The 21,233-nt window shown below is 42.1% G+C and overlaps 2 protein-coding genes across 2 annotated transcripts; one reads left to right on the forward strand and one right to left on the reverse strand.

The window, feature by feature from the left end:
• Window positions 1-709: 709 nt before the first annotated feature.
• LOC119723161 (phosphoglucomutase-1-like) lies at window positions 710-12,675 on the forward strand. The gene is made up of 9 exons (XM_038193720.1): window positions 710-1,132; window positions 2,332-2,494; window positions 3,308-3,453; window positions 4,267-4,381; window positions 6,124-6,314; window positions 7,023-7,177; window positions 7,857-8,108; window positions 10,402-10,594; window positions 11,609-12,675. The coding sequence occupies exons 1-9, from the start codon at window positions 878-880 to the stop codon at window positions 11,831-11,833; spliced, it is 1,695 nt and encodes a 564-aa protein (XP_038049648.1). The 5' UTR covers window positions 710-877; the 3' UTR covers window positions 11,834-12,675.
• A 2,884-nt stretch (window positions 12,676-15,559) lies between these two features.
• Window positions 15,560-21,156, reverse strand: LOC119723163 (cyanocobalamin reductase / alkylcobalamin dealkylase-like). The gene is made up of 4 exons (XM_038193722.1): window positions 20,951-21,156; window positions 19,027-19,221; window positions 18,027-18,179; window positions 15,560-16,663 (listed from the first exon to the last, which is right to left on the reverse strand). Exons 1-4 carry the CDS (start codon window positions 21,023-21,025, stop codon window positions 16,340-16,342), a joined length of 747 nt encoding a protein of 248 aa, XP_038049650.1. The 5' UTR covers window positions 21,026-21,156; the 3' UTR covers window positions 15,560-16,339.
• Between the last annotated feature and the right edge of the window lie 77 nt (window positions 21,157-21,233).

Below are 21,233 nucleotides of genomic sequence, written 5' to 3' on the forward strand. Positions count from 1 at the left end.
ATAATCAATCGGTCAATCAGTCAATTAATTAAAAGTGAACCTAAAACAGATATGAAACTGTTGTCTGTATTGAAGGTTTTTTTTTATTAAATTGAATGTACTTTATAGCAATCTAATGGCTTTCCTGAGCATATGAATATTTTGCGGTATTGTTCTGTTTTATACCAGCGACTTCATAAACTACCCCCCCCCCCCCCGGCCCTCCCCGCATATGATGTCTCTCGTCAAGGGCGGATCCAGAACACAATTTTTGGGGGGGGGGGCAAAAAAAATGGGTCGCCCAAAAAGTGGGTCCCAAAACATTACGGCGAGGGATTCGGGACCCGCTAATTAAGGCCCCCCCCCCCCCCCCCAAAATGGATTCTAGATGCCCTGTGGGTTTTTTTTTGGGGGGGGGGTGGCCCCCGTTGCCCCCCCCCCCCCCCCCGGATCCGCCCTTGTTTCTCGTCCCCCAGCAAGATAACTCCCGATCGTGTCTCTGACTACCCTACTTGATGGACCAATCATTGTGTCACACTGAAAGCACGCATAAACGCAATTCTATACTTCGTTAATTTTGAAAATATTTTATTTTGTGGAAATCGATCAGATCGAAGTTTACATTTTCACTCCCATGCCCCGCCCTCTTCAAACGCCCAATCAGTGATTAGCGGAGCCTGACTGTTATGACATGGATACCCTGACTCCTTGGAATCGAGTTGCATACGTACATGCCATATGCAGATATGCGTGCATCGTGCATGTAGCTGGCCTACGTGCGTGCCGGTGGAAGAGTGTTCGCCTCCGATTCAGAACTGGATTAAAATAAAATTTGGGAGTTGTTACAACCGTTTTATTTACACGTTCAGGTCACTGAAAGCCACATAACCCCACCAAGATGTCTGCGAAGTCCTACACCGTGAAGTGCGAGTCGACCTCCCCGTGCGAAGGCCAGAAACCCGGCACGAGCGGACTCCGGAAACATGTCACCGTCTTCCAGTCGTGGCGGTACACGGCCAACTTCGTGCAGAGCATTTTGTCGGCGATAGACGGCGCGACCCGCGAGGGATGTACGCTGTTGTTGGGCGGAGACGGCAGGTTTTACATGAAGACAGCTGTGCAGATTATAATCCAGATCGCCGCGGCTAATGGGGTGAAAATTGATTTGTTTGTATCTGTATTAAAATATTAATTAGGCCTAGGCATTGCCTGATTAATTGATGATAGTGTACTTGTTCGGTCACGTCGGTCATTTGGTAGGTGTGTTAAGTTAAAAATAGGAAATAAATTCATTTGGAATTTTTTTCTATACTATTACTAGGTCTCCACTTAAAAAGATTCCCATATCTGGCCTTCACTTGTCACCCTGTGCACATGAGAAAACTAAGTGTTTTCCTAGTATTTATAGTAAATACTTCCCCTGCTTAATTTGACTCTTTAGGGCATATTAATCACTTTCTGATGGCTGATAGTGATAGGTCACTAAAGGGAAAAATTAGTGATGGCCAGATATGGGAATCTTTCCCTTTCGGAAATTCCTATTTATTTATCAGTCACTTACTTTATCAAGATTCGAACCTCAATTGACCTCAGACTTTTCTTTGAAACACAACACTTTTTTACCACTACACTGCGCACCGTTGCTTGTTGCAATAATCAATCTTTGGGCACATTTAAACTAAAGTATCCATTGAAATAGCACTAACGAAGATTAAATAACCGAAATATTCATAGGCCTTATGATTGCAACATAAGTCCTCAATATTAAGATATTTGGTTTCTTTTACCAGATGTTACGGAAATAGTGGTAATGTGAATTCCTGATGAGCATGTCAGCTGGAGTACTCAAGCTAGTAAATATTTGGGGGAAAAAATACATACTGACAGAGACTAGGCCCATTAAAATAAAAGTAGTTTCTTGTCCGGATTTTTTTTTTAAAAAGGAGGGGCCCCCTTTTTCCCCAAGATGGCGAATTTCCTGGATGGCGGAATGATTCTTCCATTTTCTCCTCTCATTAAGATTTGCTGGTACTTTTGTGGTTAGGAAAAAGGAAGTGGACAGGGACGACGAACTAGGTTTGTTTTTATTTGGCATTACATAGTTCTGTCTTTACAATGTATCGAATGGGAACTGATTTTGAGTGAATTAAAAATCCAAAGAAAATACTTGCTGGTGCCCTCAGAAAAACGTGCTGGCATGTGCGTTTTTACAAAGTCAGCGGCTGTTTGTGCAGTCTTTTGTTCAAAGGAATCCAGTGTATTGTACATGTGCGAAAATACAGTCATTGTGAGGGTTGTCATTGATTTTAGGTCTGAGCGTTTCCGTTTGCCATCTCATTTGCATGTTTTTAGATTGGCAAGCTTGTGATTGGTCAGAATGGGATACTGTCGACGCCGGCGATGTCTTGCTTGATCAGGAAGCGGCAGGCAGCTGGGGGCATCATCCTGACAGCTAGTCATAACCCAGGAGGTCCTGATGGTGACTTTGGGATCAAATTCAACATATCCAATGGAGGTATGTTAATTAACCCCCCCCCCCTCCCAATGCCAGCCCCAACCCCAACTCCACCCCAACAATGCGGATTATTCCACCAAAGCGCGCAACATGATGTCCTTAACCCTAACCTTCCAAAATCCTCTTTGCAAAATGGAGGGTTTTGTAGGATTGAGGCTGTATAGCAAAGGTGTGTGACTGATTTCGAAGGATGCACTGTGTTGAGGTCTTGGGCCGGACTTCGTTTTGCTAATGCTCAGCCGTGCATAAATTTAGGCCTAAATTGTACTTGAAATCTCCTGCACTGCTCCAGGATGTCACTTGCTCTGCCTCATCATATTGACAGTGATTGCTGGAGGATTTTGCAGGATTGAGGCAGTGGTCACCCCTCCAAGGACCACATTCAAGAAATGATGGAGGATTTTGGAGGATTGAGGCTGTATGCAATTTTTACATGGAGGCCGGCAGTTGGCGGATTTGCTTGATTGGGGTTGTGTCCTAGAAAAAATGCCTCGGGAGTTGGGGTAAAGTTTAAGCTGCATACAAAACAATAATGTGCTCTTTAACAAGTGAGATTGTTTTCTACTAGTGAATTTTGAAATGTTTTATTCCAGCCAAACAAAACCTCCTTTCCACCCCCCCCCCTTTTTTTTTTGGGGGGGGGGGTTGTCAGCGACCCTCTGCAAAAACGTTTTTGTTTTGGGCACAAACACATGTTTGCAAGCAAACTGGTTCCCGATCCACACATTATTGATACTGATTGTGGGGCAGGCACCAGATCCACAATAAGCCACAAATTATAACAATCTTATAATTGATTCCTTGTCAATACAGGACCTGCTCCAGCCAATGTAACTGACGCCATCTACGAGTTAACCAAGACAATCTCCACCATCAAGCACTGCCCTGATCTGAATGTGGATGTTACCTCTCTTGGCACTCAACAGTTTGACATTGAAGGCCGACAATTCACCATTGAGGTAATAAGCGCATGAAAATCACAGATTTGTAATGGAGGCAATCACAAGTGTATCACAAATTACAAATGTAAGTTACAGGTTAGGGCGCAAGTGACGGGATGAACAATGACAAAGGAATGCCTTTGTCACACTTCAGTTGAATAACTTGTGTGATTGACTTGTGATTGACTTGTGATTGACTTGTGATTGACTTGTAATTGACTTGTGATTGACTTGTGATTGACTTGTGACTGACTTGTGACTGACTTGTGACTGACTTGTGATTGGCTTGTGATTGACATGTGACTGACTTGTGACTGACTTGTGACTGACTTGTGATTGACTTGTGATTGACTTGTGACTGACTTGTGATTGATCTGTGACTGACTTGTGATTGATCTGTGACTGACTTGTGATTGATCTGTGACTGACTTGTGATTGATCTGTGACTGACTTGTGATTGATCTGTGACTGACTTGTGACTGACTTGTGATCGCCTTGTGATTGACCTGTGATTGACTTGTGATTGACTTGTGATTGACTTGTGATTGACCTGTGACTGACTTTGTGACTGACTTATGACTGACTTGTGACTGACTTGTGATTGACTTGTGATTGACTTGTGATTGACTTGTGACTAACTTGTGATTGACTTGTGATTGACTTGTGATTGACTTGTGATTGACTTGTGATTGACTTGTGAAGATCTGTGAGGACTTGAAAGCAACTTTTGCAATTACTACCGGGCGTGGTTGGAAGGTATTCTTCTGTTGCTTTCTTCCAATAGACCTTCCTCTAATAAAAACGTTAATGTTAAATGCTGAATCCAAACAGGTTGTCGACTCTGTGGAAGACTATCTCACCCTCATGCAAGAAATCTTTGACTTTGAGGCCTTGAGGAAACTGTTGAGTGGATCCCTGAAAGTCGTTGTGAATTCCATGCATGGAGGTACAGTATGTTGTTTCATGTAATATGTGAAGTTGTATTTATAGTTTCAAACATTTCTATCTATTAACCCCCTGCTGTTGAAAAAGTCACAAACAGTCAGAGTTTCCTTCCACTTCCCCTGGTATACTTTTAACAAACCAATGATCACTTGGCCAGACCCAAGTAACAGCAAGGCTCAGAATGCATGTTTGCATAGGGGGGTTAATAAATAAATCCATTTTCAGGGGAGAAATAGAAAAAATGTGAAATGTCAAAACTCTGCATCTTTGAACATTCAACGAAGACGAACGGAACTGAAACAAGGGGTGAACTCTTGAGTCTAATGTAACGCACAAACATGTTCGCATAAATAACCTATATTTAGACAAACAAAAATTATGATGGCCATAGCAGCTGTTGCAACAAACTCGACTAAGAAACACGTGCTGTTTGTACACATTGCAGCTGTGCAATGTTTTTTATTCATTTACTGGCTTTTGCTTCAATTTATTTCGGGGGGGGGGGGGTTTGCAATTCAAAGCCATACATTATTATGCATCCAGAACAGCTGGTCAGGGAAATTGTTTACATTTTTGCTGGGAAAGGAAGGAAAACGCTGATCGCTAGTAGAAATTATAATCACAATGGTTCATCTTGTCTTGACCTTTGAAAAAATTCAACCTGATTTGTGAGCATCGGCTTTAGAAAAAAATTTAAGCCTTGCAGGGTTTTTGCATTTGTGTGAAAACTACTATTATTCTAAAACAGATAAATTTACTTCAGGAATAATCATGATTGCGCAGTACAGAAATAAATGTAATCAAATGTCTAAAAGGAAAAGGAAAAGTCTCAAAGAAGCAAAGGAAAAAAAAGGGGGGGGGAAGGTGCAAAGCCTATGTTTTTGCATTTTGTAGAGAATTTGTTACATTTTCAGAAACTGCCTTGATTGTGTGATATTGTCCATTTCATTTATCTTGCCTGCTAACGAGGTATACAGGAAGTATTTTACAGTTGGTGAAATAGATGACTGACCCTTTGATGCCGGCTGACGGGTATAGCCACGGCTCGATGAAAGGCGGTAAGCCGGGGGACGGCTATAGCCACATTCCTTCAGTATAGCCGCATGGTTTCATAGACAACGGCTGAGTGCCTGCATGTACACATTCCATTCAAAGTGCAGCCGTGGTAGCCGAACAGTATCGGTGTTAAGGGGTTAAAGTTGTCTTCTTTCTCAAAGTTTTATCAAAAAGTATTTGTGGCCGGCTCCACAAAAAAAGGTATTATGTTGCAAAAAAGTGAAATGGAGTTATATACATGGTTGGAAAGCCCACAATGTAAGCTTTCATTTGGTATATAATAGAGCTCCATAGCCCCTCCTGTTCTGGAGATATGACGTATTTGCATATTAATTACTTCCTTGGAGTTCAAATTACACAACTGAGAAAACAGGCTTTGAAATAGCTGGCTTTGTCGTAGAACATTAGAATGATGCACACAAAATGGTTGTTTTTTCCACTTTGTTCATCCAAATCAACATTTCTGTGAAAGAAACCTGAAACTGTAGGTATTAAAGATGACATTCATGACATAAAATGAAAATTACATTTTGACAAAATTTCACCCTCTCAATGTTGAGCAGGCCATTACACAATAATGCCAAGGGCGACTTAATACCCTTTTTTGTAGAGCCGGTCACATTTGTGTTAAAAAAGTGAATTCCAATAAAAAAGAAAAGAATTTGGACTCTTTTTGTTTGAATTCAGTTGTTGGGCCCTACGCCAAGCGCATCGTTTGCCAAGAGCTCGGGGCACCAGCAGAGTCATGCGTGAACTGTGACCCCAAGGAAGACTTTGGGGGTCACCATCCTGACCCCAACCTGACCTACGCGGCTGACCTGGTGACCTTGATGAAGAAAGGCATCCACAGCCTGGGAGCTGCCTTTGATGGGGACGGGGTAAGTGGAAAATTGGTTTAGTCTAGTCCACCACAAATCCCGTCACAAGTAAATCACACAAGTAGGCCGTCAGCCTCGGTCCAAAATTTTGGCCACCGATATCAAATGAGGGGAATAATCATCATAGCAATTTTTGGCAAGGTATACACCTCCAGAGTTGGAAAATATGTGATAGCATTGCAGCGGTGGCAGCTTTTTGGGTGTTATCGACCTTTTTTTTTTGAATGTCCATCAAAATGCTTGTTACCACTCTAGGGGCGGTATACCTTGCGCATGCGCACTGTTATCATTCATGCCCTGATTTGATACTGACCAAACCCCCAGGCTGATGGCCTAAAGTCAATACCCAGTCAGGTCACACGTAGTAGTGGATGGACAGTAACAAAGGAATGCCTTCGTCACAGTTTGATACTTGACTTCAGACTGGATGACTTGTTAAAATTTGATTATAATTTTATCTGGTGGAAATTTGCATAATCATTTGAAACATTCAAAGAACGGTTGTAAAAATTAGGGTAATTGGGTATTGAAATGGCTGAGGAATGTCTGTTACAGTACGTTTGATTGTCGTGTCACCTGTCATGATACAGGATGATTTGACTTCACCACTGTTTTTTTCTCTTAAATATTCTGAAAAATATTCAGAAGCAGCATAAAAAACAAAATTGCTGCATCAAAAAACATTCATTATTTTCTTTGCTAAACCAGGACCGCAACATGATTCTGGGCAAGAATGGCTTCTTTGTGACTCCCAGTGATCTGATTGCCGTCATTGCCGCCAACGCCAAGTGCATCCCCTACTTCAAGAAGACTGGCGTGAAGGGCCTGGCACGCAGCATGCCCACCAGCGGTGCTCTGGACAGGTATTGGCTCTTACAAGTCTTTAACACATATGTGACCCTAGGTGGTCAGGGTCAATAATTGAGAAGAGGACACATCAACTATGTTCTGAAGGAGGTTAATTTCTGGAAAACAAGAAAAGGAACAAAATATTAAATTGGATGTGTGACTCCTCCCTGGTCTCCAGCCAGAATTTGAAAGACCTGGCGACCGATACCCGTTGGCCGCAGCGTTTGTAATTGGCAGACGTAATGAATATTAATGATACGAATTAGCATACAAAAGGATTAGTTAGCTAAGCGTAAAGGAATAAAACAAGTGTCTTGCCCAAGAGCACAAGCACCATGTTCCCCGTTAGGGCTCGAACCCATGTACCACGGCACACGAGTTGAACCATTGGACAACAGTGCCCCACGCTATTGTACAAATCAACTGCCCTGTGACGGATTAACTAGAAAAAAAACAGGACAAAAATTGTGCATTGATTAGACGCTTGATTGGTTCCGAAGGCTTGTCCTTGCAGTGTTTATGAGTAAGCCATATAAATCTTTGACTTTAATACAGGTAAGTTTTGAAGTTAATGAACCATCCTGCACAGGCGAATAGCTTTTTGAAAGAACTTGGCAATTGAAAAAGGAGTAGGCTTCGAAGGTTTTACATATTTATTTTGTAACAAGCCGATTCTTTGCCCCACACCGCCAGGGTAGCCAAGGCCGATGGTTTGGAGTTCTTCGAGGTCCCGACCGGCTGGAAGTTTTTCGGCAACCTCATGGACGCCGACCGGCTCTCACTGTGCGGTGAAGAAAGCTTTGGTACGGGCAGCGATCACATCAGGGAGAAGGACGGACTGTGGGCGGTGCTTGCCTGGCTGTCAATCATGGCTGCCCGGCAACTGAGCGTGGAGGAGATCCTCATGGATCACTGGACGAAATATGGCCGCAACTTTTTCACAAGGTAGTGTATTTTCCATATCCTTTTTTTTAACAGAGCAGTTCCAAATTCAACGTTTTTTATTTAAATTTGGACATCAGTTCATGTTAAAGGGAATATACAACATTTGCAAACATCGAAAAATACAACTACCAAGTTTTTACGAAATACCTTACTAGGATGTTCGTAAATGACAGTCTCAAGCATCTTGTAAAATTATGGCACCTGGTGTGAAGTCATTTCCAAGTAAATGGTATTTTTGTAAACATTTCCAACGGTGGTCGGCCGACCAGCGTTGGAAAAACCTAACTATTTTTCAACTACTGCTCCAAATTTACCATTTTTTTCAGTCCAAATTTTGTTTGCTATTGGTTACATGTTCATGAACGGATGCAGGCCAGCTAGACTAGTTCCCTTGCCTTACAATTTTCCATCATCTATAAATTGATCCATTTTATTATTTGTGGAGTCAGGGAACCAGACTACTTGAACATTTTAGTTTTTCTTGGTTTTTCCAACCTTTTCGAACACAAAACTTCAAAAATGTCAGTGTAACAATATTTGATCTATTATACTAACCTCTCAAATAGTTCATTTCTGAAAATTACAGCAAAAGCCAATGATGTACAATCCCTTTAATTAATGATTCCTGGTCTTGACAAAACATTGTCCTCCAAAATCTTAAAAGACCTGGTGTTGTATTTGCATTGTTGTTGCGTTATTGGGTTCGAATTTAGTGGTCTGCTATGATCCAAAAGCATGGCGTCCGTAGGGATTACTCCAGCGTTATGTAACGCTCACGACAGAGCTTTTATTAGAGCCCAGTGAATAAACCTGAAAAACAAATTTCAAACAGTAGACATCCATCATCTAGTCATGGTCAAGGAGATTACAGACTCAGAGTTTTGGGTCATATTTCTAAACCATTAATAAGGGAATAAATGTGTGCTCGAGAGGTTTAAATCACTCTGTTTAAGACTGCTTAGAGTCTGGGTGCTGATAATTACCCGAGCCGAAGGTGAGGGTAATTATCAGCACCCAGACTCTAAGCAGTCTTAAACAGAGTGATTAATACCGACCAAGCACATATTTATTCCCATTCATAAATACCTTTTCGTTAAAAAAAAATCAAGGAATTCGTTCAAAAAATCCCGATTTTGATCAACAAGTTCACTCCAGCTTTTTGAAACATCCCTCTTGCAAAATAATGGAGTGTTCAGCTGGCGAGTAAGATGTAAACAACCCTTTTATGGAGATTGACGCGCGCGTTCTGCGCGATGTCACGCAGAACGCACCTGGGGCGTTGCGTTTTGAATTTAGAACTATAAAATTCTGACTCACTGGTAGTGTTGCGCATGCCTACGTGAGGACTGTGAACGTTCAACCAATGAAACGGTAAGAGGCACTGGATTTTTAGGAGTCCACATTTTATGTGACACTGGAAAAGTGTTTAAGACCAGCTAGCCATGTCTTTATCATCCGTTTAAGACCGGCCACGTGACGGGCTCTCGACCAATAGGAATGGCTAAACTGTCTGAGGTATTTATGAATTAGAAATCATGGTTAATTGGCTCTGTCATGGACTTACTCTGTCATGGACACTTCCTTTCATAACGCTGGAATTGCTCTGATGCAACTGATTGTGAAATGTGATTCATAAATACCTCAGACAGTTTAGCTATTCCTATTGGTCGAGAGCCTGTCACGTGGCCGGTCTTAAACGGATGATAAAGACATGGCTAGCTGGTCTTAAACACTTCTCCAGTGTCACAATAAAATGTGGACTCCTAAAAATCCAGTGCCTCTTACCGTTTCATTGGTTGAACGTTCACAATCCTCACGTAGGCATGCGCAACACTACAAGCGAGTCAGAATTTTATAGTTCTAAATTCAAAACGCAACGCCCCAGGTGCGTTCTGCGTGACATCGCGCAGAACATGTTACGCGCGCGTCAATCTCCATAAAAGGGTTGTTTACATCTTACTCGCCAGCTGAACACTCCATTATTTTGCTAGAGGGATGTTTCAAAAAGCATGAAGTGAACTTGTTGAACAAAATCGGGATTTTTTGAACGAATAATTTGATATTTTTTTACGGATAAGGTATTTATGAATGGGAATAAATATGTGCTCGGTCGGTATTTATCACTCTGTTTAATACAGCTTAGAGTCTGGGTGCTGATAATTACCCTCGCCTCCGGCTCGGGTAATTATCAGCACCCAGACTCTAAGCGGTATTAAACGAGTGATAAAAACCTCCGGAGCACACATTTATTCCCTTATTTATGCATTTGATGGGCTTTTGTTTTGCTTCAAAGGTACGACTACGAGAACGTCGACAGTGAACCAGCTCAGCAGATGATGGCCAATCTACGCAGTCTTGTGGATGCAGACAAAGTAGCGACGTTTATAGGCCGCGAGTTCGCAGAGGGGGACAAGACGTACAAAGTTGCCAAGGCGGACGACTTTGAGTACACTGATCCAATTGACAGCTCTGTGTCCAAGAAGCAGGTAACAATAAAACAAAATTGATAGCGTTTAGTAACTCTAGTAAGATATTTTCATTATGATCAATCAAGGTATATCATTGTGATCAGTCAGTTTCTGGGTTTTTTTTTTTTGCTTCTTGCCCACCCTGGTACTCTAACCATCACAATGCTGAATATAGACTCTATTATGAGTACCCCCTAATGGTAACAAAGGGATAGTTAGGCAGAATCTTGAACATAACTGCCTGAATAAATCCCCCTCATCTACTTGATGGGGCGTCGATTACGAGTTATTGACTTATTCTGAATTTATCCCAACTCATTGTTTATCGCATAATCCCACCATTCGGCCATGGTGATGGGAATTATCATAAACTCACGGGGAACCTCCTCAAAACAAAGGCAGCGAATCTGACGTGAATTCTACGTCATCGAGTCTCGACAGCTTCATTTTTTTTTTGAAAATAGACCTTATGCAGGAGTACTGTGGCCTCGTGGTTAAGGGCACTGATTCGTGGTCTGTGGGTAAAGCTGCAGGTTGTGGGTTCGAGTCCTGGCGGGGTCATGGTGCGTGTGCCCTTGGGCAAGGCACTTTGTCACTCATTGCTTCTCTCCACCCAGGAGTAAATGGGTACCTGTGAGGGCAGAGATGGTTATTGTGATTGAATTAGCTTCCTTGCGCCTAACAGGCTGCATTGAGCTGTATACTCCCCAGGGAGCTGAGATGGTATTTGCAATGTTTAATTGGCCCAATGAGCAGGGGTAATAATGATGCAGCGCCTTGAGCACCAGTCCTGGTGGATACGTGCGCTTTATAAATATCCACTATTATTATTATTATTATTAGTGTTTGTGACTCTTGATCAGAGGTTCAGGGGCTCGAATCCAGGTGCTCGCCATATCTTGTGTCCTTGGGCAAGCCACTTTATCCTTAATCGTGATAGACTTTACTCAGATGACATGGATTTATAATCAAACATTTTTTTTCCCAATTCAATCCCTTTTAAACAGTCTTCATTTGTTTGGTTGTTTTCAGGGGATCCGTATCATCTTTGAAGACGGCTCGCGCATCATCTTCAGGCTGAGCGGTACCGGCAGCTCCGGTGCCACCATCCGCATGTACATCGATAGCTACGAGTCCGACAAGTCCAAATACTCGCTGGACGCACAGGTGGTCCTGCGGCCGCTGGTCAAGATTGCCCTGGGTATATCTCAGCTGCAAGAGCTGACGGGCCGGCAAGAACCGACCGTTATCACATAAAATGCTAAATTGCTTCAGATTGCCCATTGTGGTTTGTGGGACAAGTGATACATGACTTCATAAGCATAGATCTCACAACTCGGAATGCTACTCAACTCAATATTTAACTGGGAGCTCATAACCTACAGATCCCATAGGTAAAAGCCAAAATGATTCTTTGTTTACATACATGCTTTTTCTAAAGTGAGCCAGGTTGGATGAAAACCATCAAGCTCCCATATTAGAGTGCACATGTAAACAAAGGGTGATGTCATTATTTCTCGGGACTATTTTGCTATGGCTTGCGCGAGGTTCCCCAATTTGGGGAACTATGAGTGAGCATGCATGCTCGAGTTCCAGTTGAGCAAACATAGTGATCACAGAGAGACAAAAAGGTTCGAACAGGAAGGCACAATTTCTTTGTACATTCTATCGTATCGGGTGTCTCTATATGAGAATGAATATCAAATATTCATGTTTTAAGCAAATAGAGAGGTGGAAGCAATTTTTTTTTTTTTTAGCCACATAGCTTGGCTTGGCAGAAATACAAAGCTCGAAATATTGAATGTGCATGATCTATTATTTATGTTAACGCTTTCTGCATGGGATACAGTTTAAGTTATGAGAGTTTGCTGTTGTAGCAAAAATGGAAATTGTGTTACGGATAGATTAGAGTGACATTTCTTTATTGAAACCTCTAGAAAGATTTTGTATGTTAACAATTGACGTGAATAGACTGTCACTTATGGTGCATGGGCGTTCAGCAAATTTTTTTTCTAAATTAGAAAGTACTAAGCTTAAGGCAACCTGTTTAAAAAGGTACCTGGCCACCTACAGCACCATGGGCCAGTTTAGCATCTGCTTACTCTGAGCCAAGAATTTTTGCTTACCATGCAAAACTTCCTTGTTAACAGTTACTGTATTTCACGGTTAGCAAGGATTTCGGCAGGGGCACATGTGCCTATGGGCAACGACTCCCCATGGGCGGGACACATACATTTCGCTGGTTGACGCGCACGCACCGTTCCTTGTGTGTGACGCACGTACACCAGGGGATTTGTACTATGTACCTGCTTCGCAGTAAAATGTTGCAGTCAGGCAAGATGGCGTCGTTCGGTCACCCCCCACTGGACTTTCTTTGCCGGTGAGGGGGTACTTGTGAATGGAGCGGATATAACAGTTCTGCTCTTACAGAGATAGAACACAATTTCTGCACTAGTTCTGTAAGCACAGAATGGTTATTGTAAGTGCAAAATTTCATCGTTAGCAGAGCCATTGAATTGGGCCCAGGCAGATACGTGGGGCAGTCGACAGGTAGCCGCAATAATTAGGTGACTTTAGCCAGACCAGTGCAATATACATCCGATGGACACTCTATGTTGCATCAGATGGGAGGTGACAGCAGGTTTGACAAATTCAGCTGAAATTTTTTTTTTATAATTAAACACAGTTTTTATTATTTGCCTTTGGTGAGTGGCTAGATATTACATGTACATACATGTACTGTGTGTATTTTAGATTTCTCTTAAATAGTACTAATTATGGAGTAAAATTGTCAGAGGTTTTGCAATAAAAAGAAAATCACTCAAAAATACGTGTCTTGCATTTTTCATACAATGTAGTATTAAACTTATATTTAAGTCAACAAATTCATTCCGTCGAGCACAAACTAAAATAAATAATACAAATGTAATAAAAACTACAAACACCACTAAATAATCTCCTGAGATTGTGGAACAAAAATGCTAATTTTTTTTTTCTCTTGGGCTAGATACATGATGTTTAATTATGTACCACAAGCATGACAACTTGCCAAACAGGCGAGATACACAAGTACATACGCCACTACTGAAATTTGTATCTTTGAGGAGACATTTCTTTGTTCTCGTGTATTTAAGTTTTCGAGTTTTAAAGTACAGTTTCAAAATGCTCTTATTTTAACCAAAATTAATTTCCTTGGCTGAAATTTGGACTTATTATCCCTTTTCTAAAACTCTACCATTTGATCAACCCACCTTGAAAATTCCTAGTTAGTGAGTAAAATCCATATATCTATTCCGTGAAAACCTTGTGGAGACGTACAGTATTTATCTATAGAAATTGCCCTGTGGAGACGTATACAATCTTTTGTTCCCTACTGTGTGCATGTCTCCAGAGGGCACGGTGCATCAGATCCACTTACTTCATTTGAGTGTGTGCAAACAAGTTGCATCTTTGCACGAGTGTCGCGTGCTGACGGCACTGCATTTGAACAGCCATTACAGTGGTCTGCCCCAACTCTCTCTTTGAAACCATTGAGGGGGTACTTGTGCACGGAGGCTGCATAATTGCTAACTTTTATCTTAACCAGTTCGCGCCGGGATTATTTTGACAAGAACAGAATGAGGTGCGGGATTACTTTTCATTTGGCCTCGATGCCAGGCGGGTTGAAGCCATCACCCTCAGGCAGCACACTCATATTTCCGGCCTCGCTCGCTGCGAGCGGGTAACTGACAGATATTTCCGGCCTCGCTTTTCCTGCGTGTTTATCTGTCATCTGTTCCAAATACCGCAAAATCATTTATACACATCATCCGATGCGAACTGGTGAAAAAAATTACCTCAATCCCAGAAGAAATACAATGAGAATAAATAAATAAAATTTCCCATTTTTTTTTTAAATCGTCATTTGCTAAACTACATGTGAGACATACATGTAGTGCACATGTTCAAGCAAGCATGGCAAGGGTGCCAAGTTGACAGAATAAATTGACAGCAGTAGGTTTTTTTGTGCGAGTCTTGTCACAAAACGCTAGGCAGTTTTGACTTTGTTTAACAAAATTTCACTCATTGCCATACTGACATGTTTTCTATACAAAATTAATGGCGATTTGCTACATGTATGCACAATTTTCTAACAAAAGTACTCACTGGATGGAATTTTTGGTTGGGGAGTAGGTTTGACCAGGTCAGCTGAACTTGCATGATTAAATTCAGGTGGTTAAACGTCTGCACTAGTAACCAGCAGATTTCACATCAAAGCAAGCTTGTGATTTTTTTTGACAAGTTCTTGGACGGAAGTGAATGTAGTACAGTACTTAGAGAATTAATAAGTGAAGGGCAAAACCCAATGTTAAGATTTATAGTCAAAATACAGTGTAAGTTAGCAAACCAAATGAAAGCCAAGCAGATAAAACTATGCTGCCACTATTGCAAGTAACTATTTTCACAAACTAAAGTTAAAGTAGATTATCCCTTTAGTCCTTGCACCGCCCGGAACCACCCTGTCTGTAACTCCATATACTTCGCCCAAAACAGCCCCCAACAATTTTATATAATGTTCTAAACTTACATTCATAAATACCTAAGACAGTTTACCCATTCCTATTGGTCGAGAGCTCGTCACGTGGCCAGTCTTAAACGGATGATAAAGACTTTTCCAGTGTCACGTGAAATTTGGACTCCTAAAAATTCAGTGCCTCTTACCGTTTTATTGGTTGAATGTTCACAATCCTCACGTAGGCATGCGCAATACTACCAGTGAGTCAGTATTTTATAGTCCTAAATTCACAACGCAACGCCCCAGGTGCATTCTGCGCGACATCGCGCAGTATGAGCGACGCGCGCGTCAATCTCCATAAAAGGAGTTGTTTACATCTTATTCGCGAGCCAGACACTCCATTATTTAGCTAGAGGGGTGTTTCAAAAAACATAAAGTGAGCTTGTTGAACAAAATCAGGTTTTTTTTACCCGAAAGTTTTGATTTTTACCCTCGCCTTCGGCTCAGGTAATTATCAGCACCCAGACTCAAAGCGGTCTTAAACAGAGTGATTAAAACCTCCAAAGCACACATTTATTCCCTTATTATATGACATTGTAGCACTTGTGCTAACAAGTCAACAAGTGTAACTCTCTTAATGGAATGTCAATACTCGGAGCAATATGTAAAACCCTTTAACCATTTCGCGCCGGGATTATTTTGACATTGACCGGACCCAGGCGCGGGATTGTTTTTCATGAACCTCGGTGCCAGACAGGTTCAGGCTATCATCTGCGGGTAGCACACCCTGATATTTCCGGCCTCCCTTGCTACAAGCGGGTCGCCGACAGATATTTCCTGCCTCGCTCATTGCGTGTTTAACCATTGTCCGTTCCGAATACCGCAAAACCTTTGCCTGTATGCACGTCGTCTGACATTAACTGGTTAAAACTCTGCAGGTCATCAGTTTCAGGTGAAAGGACATGGAGTCACTGCATAAAAACAGCACTTTGGAGAGCAGTGAAATGTGACCAAATCTGCTTGCTTGCCCACAGCTTAGTATAAGCATGCACACAAATGACTATGTGCAGGGTTTTAAGGTTTCCAGACACTCTACAGAGTACCTCAAACGAATTTGAAGTGTGGGTACTAACTCTATAGGCAAAAGTGATTTCGCAAAACTTGGAAGGGTTGTGAAGTGCAGAAGACTAGGAGGGTTAATGTACCAGTTGGTCTATTTGCTGGAATTCTACACATTTGTTGGCAACTGCTTCAACCCAGTCACACTGTTAATGAAAGCGGTCCGCCACGCTTTCAGCTATCGTCTCGTCAGCAGAGAACCCCAGAAGCTTCCCCCTCTGGGACGGTGGGGTCATGAAATATTCAATCTGTTCTTGGGAGTACCGTTCCACGACATCGATGCAGTCCCTGTATTTGTTCTCCTTCCAGTTGTCGTTGAACTGGTCCAGGAGATATTTTAGAGCGTCGTCAGTCTTGATCACGTTAGGAGGATCCCTCTGCACCAGAGGGAGTTGAACCTCGGGGAAGATAAGGATGCCTCGGAATGCGAACCACCCTCCGTACTTTGGGTGGATGCTGACGCCAAATATTTTCTGTATGCAAGACAAACAGTTGAACATATTTAAGCTAACACTGAAGAAAAACAGTGATGATCTTGTCGCAAATAGTGGAATAATTATGCCATTCCATTTCCAGCTGTACATGGACTTCGGCTTGCATCACTTCTATTTTTTGGGGCATAACATGCATCAGAAAGAATCTAAAAGCAGAGGTGACCCAGAAGCCGAAATTAAGTCTTTGAAAAAAACAAATCTTAAAAACCAAAAACAAAATGTAGAGTGTTCATCTCCCCAATGCAAATTCCATGTTATAAAAAGTTTTGCTGCGGTACTCGCTGCTACCTGGTTGGCCAGCCAACCCCGACAAGCTTGGTGGCGGAGTGGTCAGACGTCTGCACTAGTAAGCAGGAGGTTGTGGGTTCGAGTCTCACCTGAGTAAGCTTGTGATTTTTTCTTGCAAGCCCTTGCGGAATGCTGATTTGTTTATAAAAGTAGGAGTGTCATGGCCTAGCGGTTAAGAACACCAGACTCATGCTCTGGTGTTTCAGAGGCAACAGTGGCGTGGGTTCGAGCCCGGGACCGGACACTTGTGCCCTTGAGCAAGGCACTTAACCATTATTGCTTCGTCCTTCGGATGGGACGTAAAGCCGTAGGTCCCGTGTGTTGTGTAATGCACATTAAAGACCCCAGTAACACTTATCGCTAAGAGAAGGGGTTTGCCCCGTTGTTTCTGGCAGTGGCTGCAATATGCGCCGCTGCACCTTGTAACCCTTAAAGGTGCTACATAATGGGTCTCATATTCTCATATTGACGGCCTCCATGGAAAGCAGTGCCCTGCACTGATCGGAGCTACCCTCACTAAAGATGACGTAAAAAAAAATATAAAAAAAAATAAAAAAGTATGTTGGCAATTGGCAAAAACCCAATACCTGTATACAACATAATTATCCCTCCTATTGCAATACATTCCATGCCAACTGCCAAGTTGTCATTTCAGTCAAAATCAATCAAGTGACTGTTTTCAACAGTTTAAGAATTCCTAGCCTACATGAAGCAGGATTGACTGGTTATTTATGTAAACTTGATACAGCTTTACTTTGACTTTGGGTGATGGATCAGCCAGCTGTGCCCACAACTTAACTGCTTTGTCTGTTGACTGAATTTGAGTCACAGTGCTTGCTTGATATATAATTTATTAAAAGTATATAGCAGAGGAAATGGATGGAAATTTTGACGGTCTGTGACTGTATAAAATAGTAGGAGGGTCAAAGTTGGCATTTTAAATCCACCTATGAAGCTTTGTGATATCTGTTGAAAGTAAAATCATACAGTGAAGAAACTGGCACATTCTCAGCGCACGTGGCATATTCTTTGCACAACTAACTTGGGGCAGTACCTTTTCTCCCCAGGGATCATGCTTCATGTCGGATCTCTGGTAGTAATAAGCAGCACCAGCAACATGGCCCACTGTCTGGACCAGGACTTTGGGTCTCCTGTTGGGATGCAGCTCGTAATCTTGGATGGTCTCAATTTTGTAATCTGGAAGACTCTGGGTTAAATATAAAAAATGGCAAGGTTTAAAGTTGTAAATATGTTTATCACAATTAAAAAAATTACAAGAAGAGTCACAGTTAATGGGAGGATAAACAATGACCAAGAAATGCCCTTGTCACACAGTTCATTTTAATAGTCTGTAACTCTGACAAAAGTTTCAGTTGAAATTGAGTCAGATTTGTGGTGATGCAGTGAACAGTTTCCTTAAATTGCAAAAACATAAGACAAATTTAACTTTTTAAGATTATTTCACAGATTGCAACATGTATGTAATCTTTGCTGTACAAAATAAAAAACAAGCAAATTGCTAAGCAATATTTACATGTAACAACTGACTAGCTTGGGCCTGAATATTGTTGGACGTTTAAGATTCTAAGGAATAAAAGTTGATAATGAAAAGACAACAGTGGGTACTAGCAATGTGGACTGATGTGTGAAAATGTGGGCTTTTTTATACAACTTTATTTTTGGTTAAAAAGCTTGCAGTGATTACAATAGAAAACTACACGTTACGTGTAAGTTGGGCATTCAACGATTTCTAGTTTCCATGTTATTTTGGGTAACCATTATCAGATTTCCTTCGAAATAACTTTGAATGCTAAATTTGATTTCCCTGTATGTAAGTATGCTTCCAAATCAAAAACAAAGTCGAAAAAAGTCTATATTTATAAAAAGTACATTTTCCAACACGTTTTTTTTAACAGGTGGCAGTGGGACCATGGAGCTATAAACATAGGCCTATATGCTCCAAGGTGGAACTCAGTATACAGAGGCAATCCGAGCCTCATTTATGGGGCTAATTAGCAGTGGGTAGTTTTTGATGTTGTTTAGTTGGCCCAAACCTCTTTCAGACATTGGTACTGGTGTGCCACACAATCATCTAGCGGGTCCCTGCTTGTTAACGCTGTGAGTGACCTGACATAGGGTAGGAAGGCCTTCTCATACATAGAAGGAGTACTCAGAACACAGAAGGCTATTGTATCCTTGTGGTACGGCAGGTAGAAAATTGATTGGACTTTCTCGTTGTACCAGCCTATCTGCAAAGATAAAGAACAAGGAAAATGATGGGTGCAGTACTGTGCTACAGGAATAATTAAGAACAAGTTACGGGATGCCCCATTACCACAACTTTATGACTACATTGTATATAGGTGGGCGCGGACATTCAGGAATGTATTTGCACTGGCTTATCTAGCTCCAAGACCAATGTTCTGGAAATTCAATGGTGTTTAGTCTGGAGTGCTGCTGAGTGGCAATGTTACGCCCCAAGTATGTCACCATCCCTACTATAAATGTCGTAAGTATTTGTTGCGGCAGTATAGGCCAAAAAAAAAAAGTCTCCGGTTTCTGGTATGCGCGCGTGTCGCCGTATAGCCATGCGCGTCGGCAAAATGAAAACGTTTTTTTTTTCAATGAAAGATGATGTCTCAAAACCGCCAAACTCACTGGTTTGACTGGAATCCTGCTGCTCCACAATTTTAACGTGTTTTTGGATGAGGTTATGATCGAAAATAAGCTTTATGTGGCCTCTCTGGACTCCCATATATTTGCACTAAGTTTAGTCGGGCACCATTTGCAGTCATCAGCCGACATTTGAGGCAAAAAAAATCAGGTAAAAAAAAAAAAAAGCCGCGTCGCCGCACCACTTTTTTGGCAAGCTCCATACCAGAAACCGGAGACTTTTTTTGTGTGGCCTTATCAATAGTTGAGGAATTCCTCATCTATTGATAAGACGTACTGCCCTGGCTGGGCAACAATACTCGAGACTGCCCAACTACACATGTAGTTGGGCAGACAACTGTTTGATGCACTACTGCTGCACTAGTATGAGGCTTCACTCGCATCACGGCAGTAGGGTGCCACGCCACGCCGTGCAGTTGGCAAGTGTGACTGATGGTTCGCTGTGTTGCGCAGGGTAATCGACAGCGCTTTTTTGTGCACAAACATCATCATGACCGCATGGATGTCGGTAATGCCTCCTTTTTTTCGCTGCAATTGTAGGCTGAATCTTCATCGTGGATCGTTTTTTTTACTTCAAGGACCTGTGTAGTGGTTATTCCAGGCAAGGTTTGGGTGAATTCTAGTTGAAGTGTGTAAAAAGTAAAAGTAAAGTCTGTCCCGAGCCAATGTGGCTCATCAGGCCGGCGTTTATCTCCGGTTTCAGTAGCATGAAACGACTGAGAATATTTCTACTCCCCCTGGATGGGATGCTAGTCCATCGCAGGTTACTCCCCAGCTAATGCCGGTACCCATATATATACTCCTGGGTGGAGAGGGGCAAGTGGGGGTTAAGTGCCTTGCCCAAGGACACAATATACATGATATATGACCAGCGGCTGGATTCGAACCCCGGACCCTCTGATCATGAGCATGATGAGTCACGAACCCTACCCACTAGGCCACACACTCCCCAAGTAAGTGTGTAACTGGGACAAAATTACACATTTTCGAAAAAAAATTTCGGACCTGCCAATGCTGCTGGTTTTATTAGTGAACAACTTCCTCCAGCCCTAAATTTTATCATTGGGTTGTCATTTAGACGGCAACCCAATGATAAAATTTAGGGCTGGGTAACTCGTCCAGCTAGGCCTATGCATGTAATGGCGAACTACTCCTAGAACTATGAGGCTCCACGTAGTGGAGCTCCACTACGTGGAGCCTCAGTCATAGTTCTAGGAGTAATGGCGAACGTGGCGAACTGCTCCTCCATGTCCTCTGAAAACGCCGGATTACATTCCGAAAGCTATCATGGCTATTCCATAATACCTTAAATGGGTGAAGTTCGAATCCCTGAGGTCCCAGCAAAGCTTCAACTGATTTTTGTAACACTTCAAGAGCCATAATTTCGTTTAAGTACTCTCTTCAAGACAGTCTCAATCACAACATTTTTGTTTTGATGTGATCGAGAACGTAAACGCACGTCATGCACGTGCACGTGGAAGCGTGTTTACATCACTCAGGTCAGGGGTCATGGAAAATTCTCAAGAGCGCCCTCAATCAATTTTATAGCACGTGACATACTGTACTCACGTGACCGAGATGGTGCACA

The sequence above is a fragment of the Patiria miniata genome, unplaced genomic scaffold, assembly GCF_015706575.1.
Source record: "Patiria miniata isolate m_02_andy unplaced genomic scaffold, ASM1570657v1 HiC_scaffold_16, whole genome shotgun sequence".
Lineage (NCBI taxonomy): Eukaryota > Metazoa > Echinodermata > Asteroidea > Valvatida > Asterinidae > Patiria > Patiria miniata.

Coding starts and splice junctions, on each gene's coding strand:
- LOC119723161 (XM_038193720.1), top strand. CDS start 878: ATGTCTGCGAAGTCCTACACCGTGAAGTGCGAGTCGACCTCCCCGTGC. Junction 2,495..3,307: donor ATTCAACATATCCAATGGAG/GTATGTTAATTA, acceptor TTGTCAATACAG/GACCTGCTCCAGCCAATGTA. Junction 4,382..6,123: donor TGTGAATTCCATGCATGGAG/GTACAGTATGTT, acceptor GTTTGAATTCAG/TTGTTGGGCCCTACGCCAAG.
- LOC119723163 (XM_038193722.1), bottom strand. CDS start 21,025: ATGGCTCTTGAAGTGTTACAAAAATCAGTTGAAGCTTTGCTGGGACCT. Junction 19,222..20,950: donor TCGAACTTCACCCATTTAAG/GTATTATGGAAT, acceptor TTATCTTTGCAG/ATAGGCTGGTACAACGAGAA. Junction 16,664..18,026: donor ATGATCCCTGGGGAGAAAAG/GTACTGCCCCAA, acceptor TCTTGCATACAG/AAAATATTTGGCGTCAGCAT.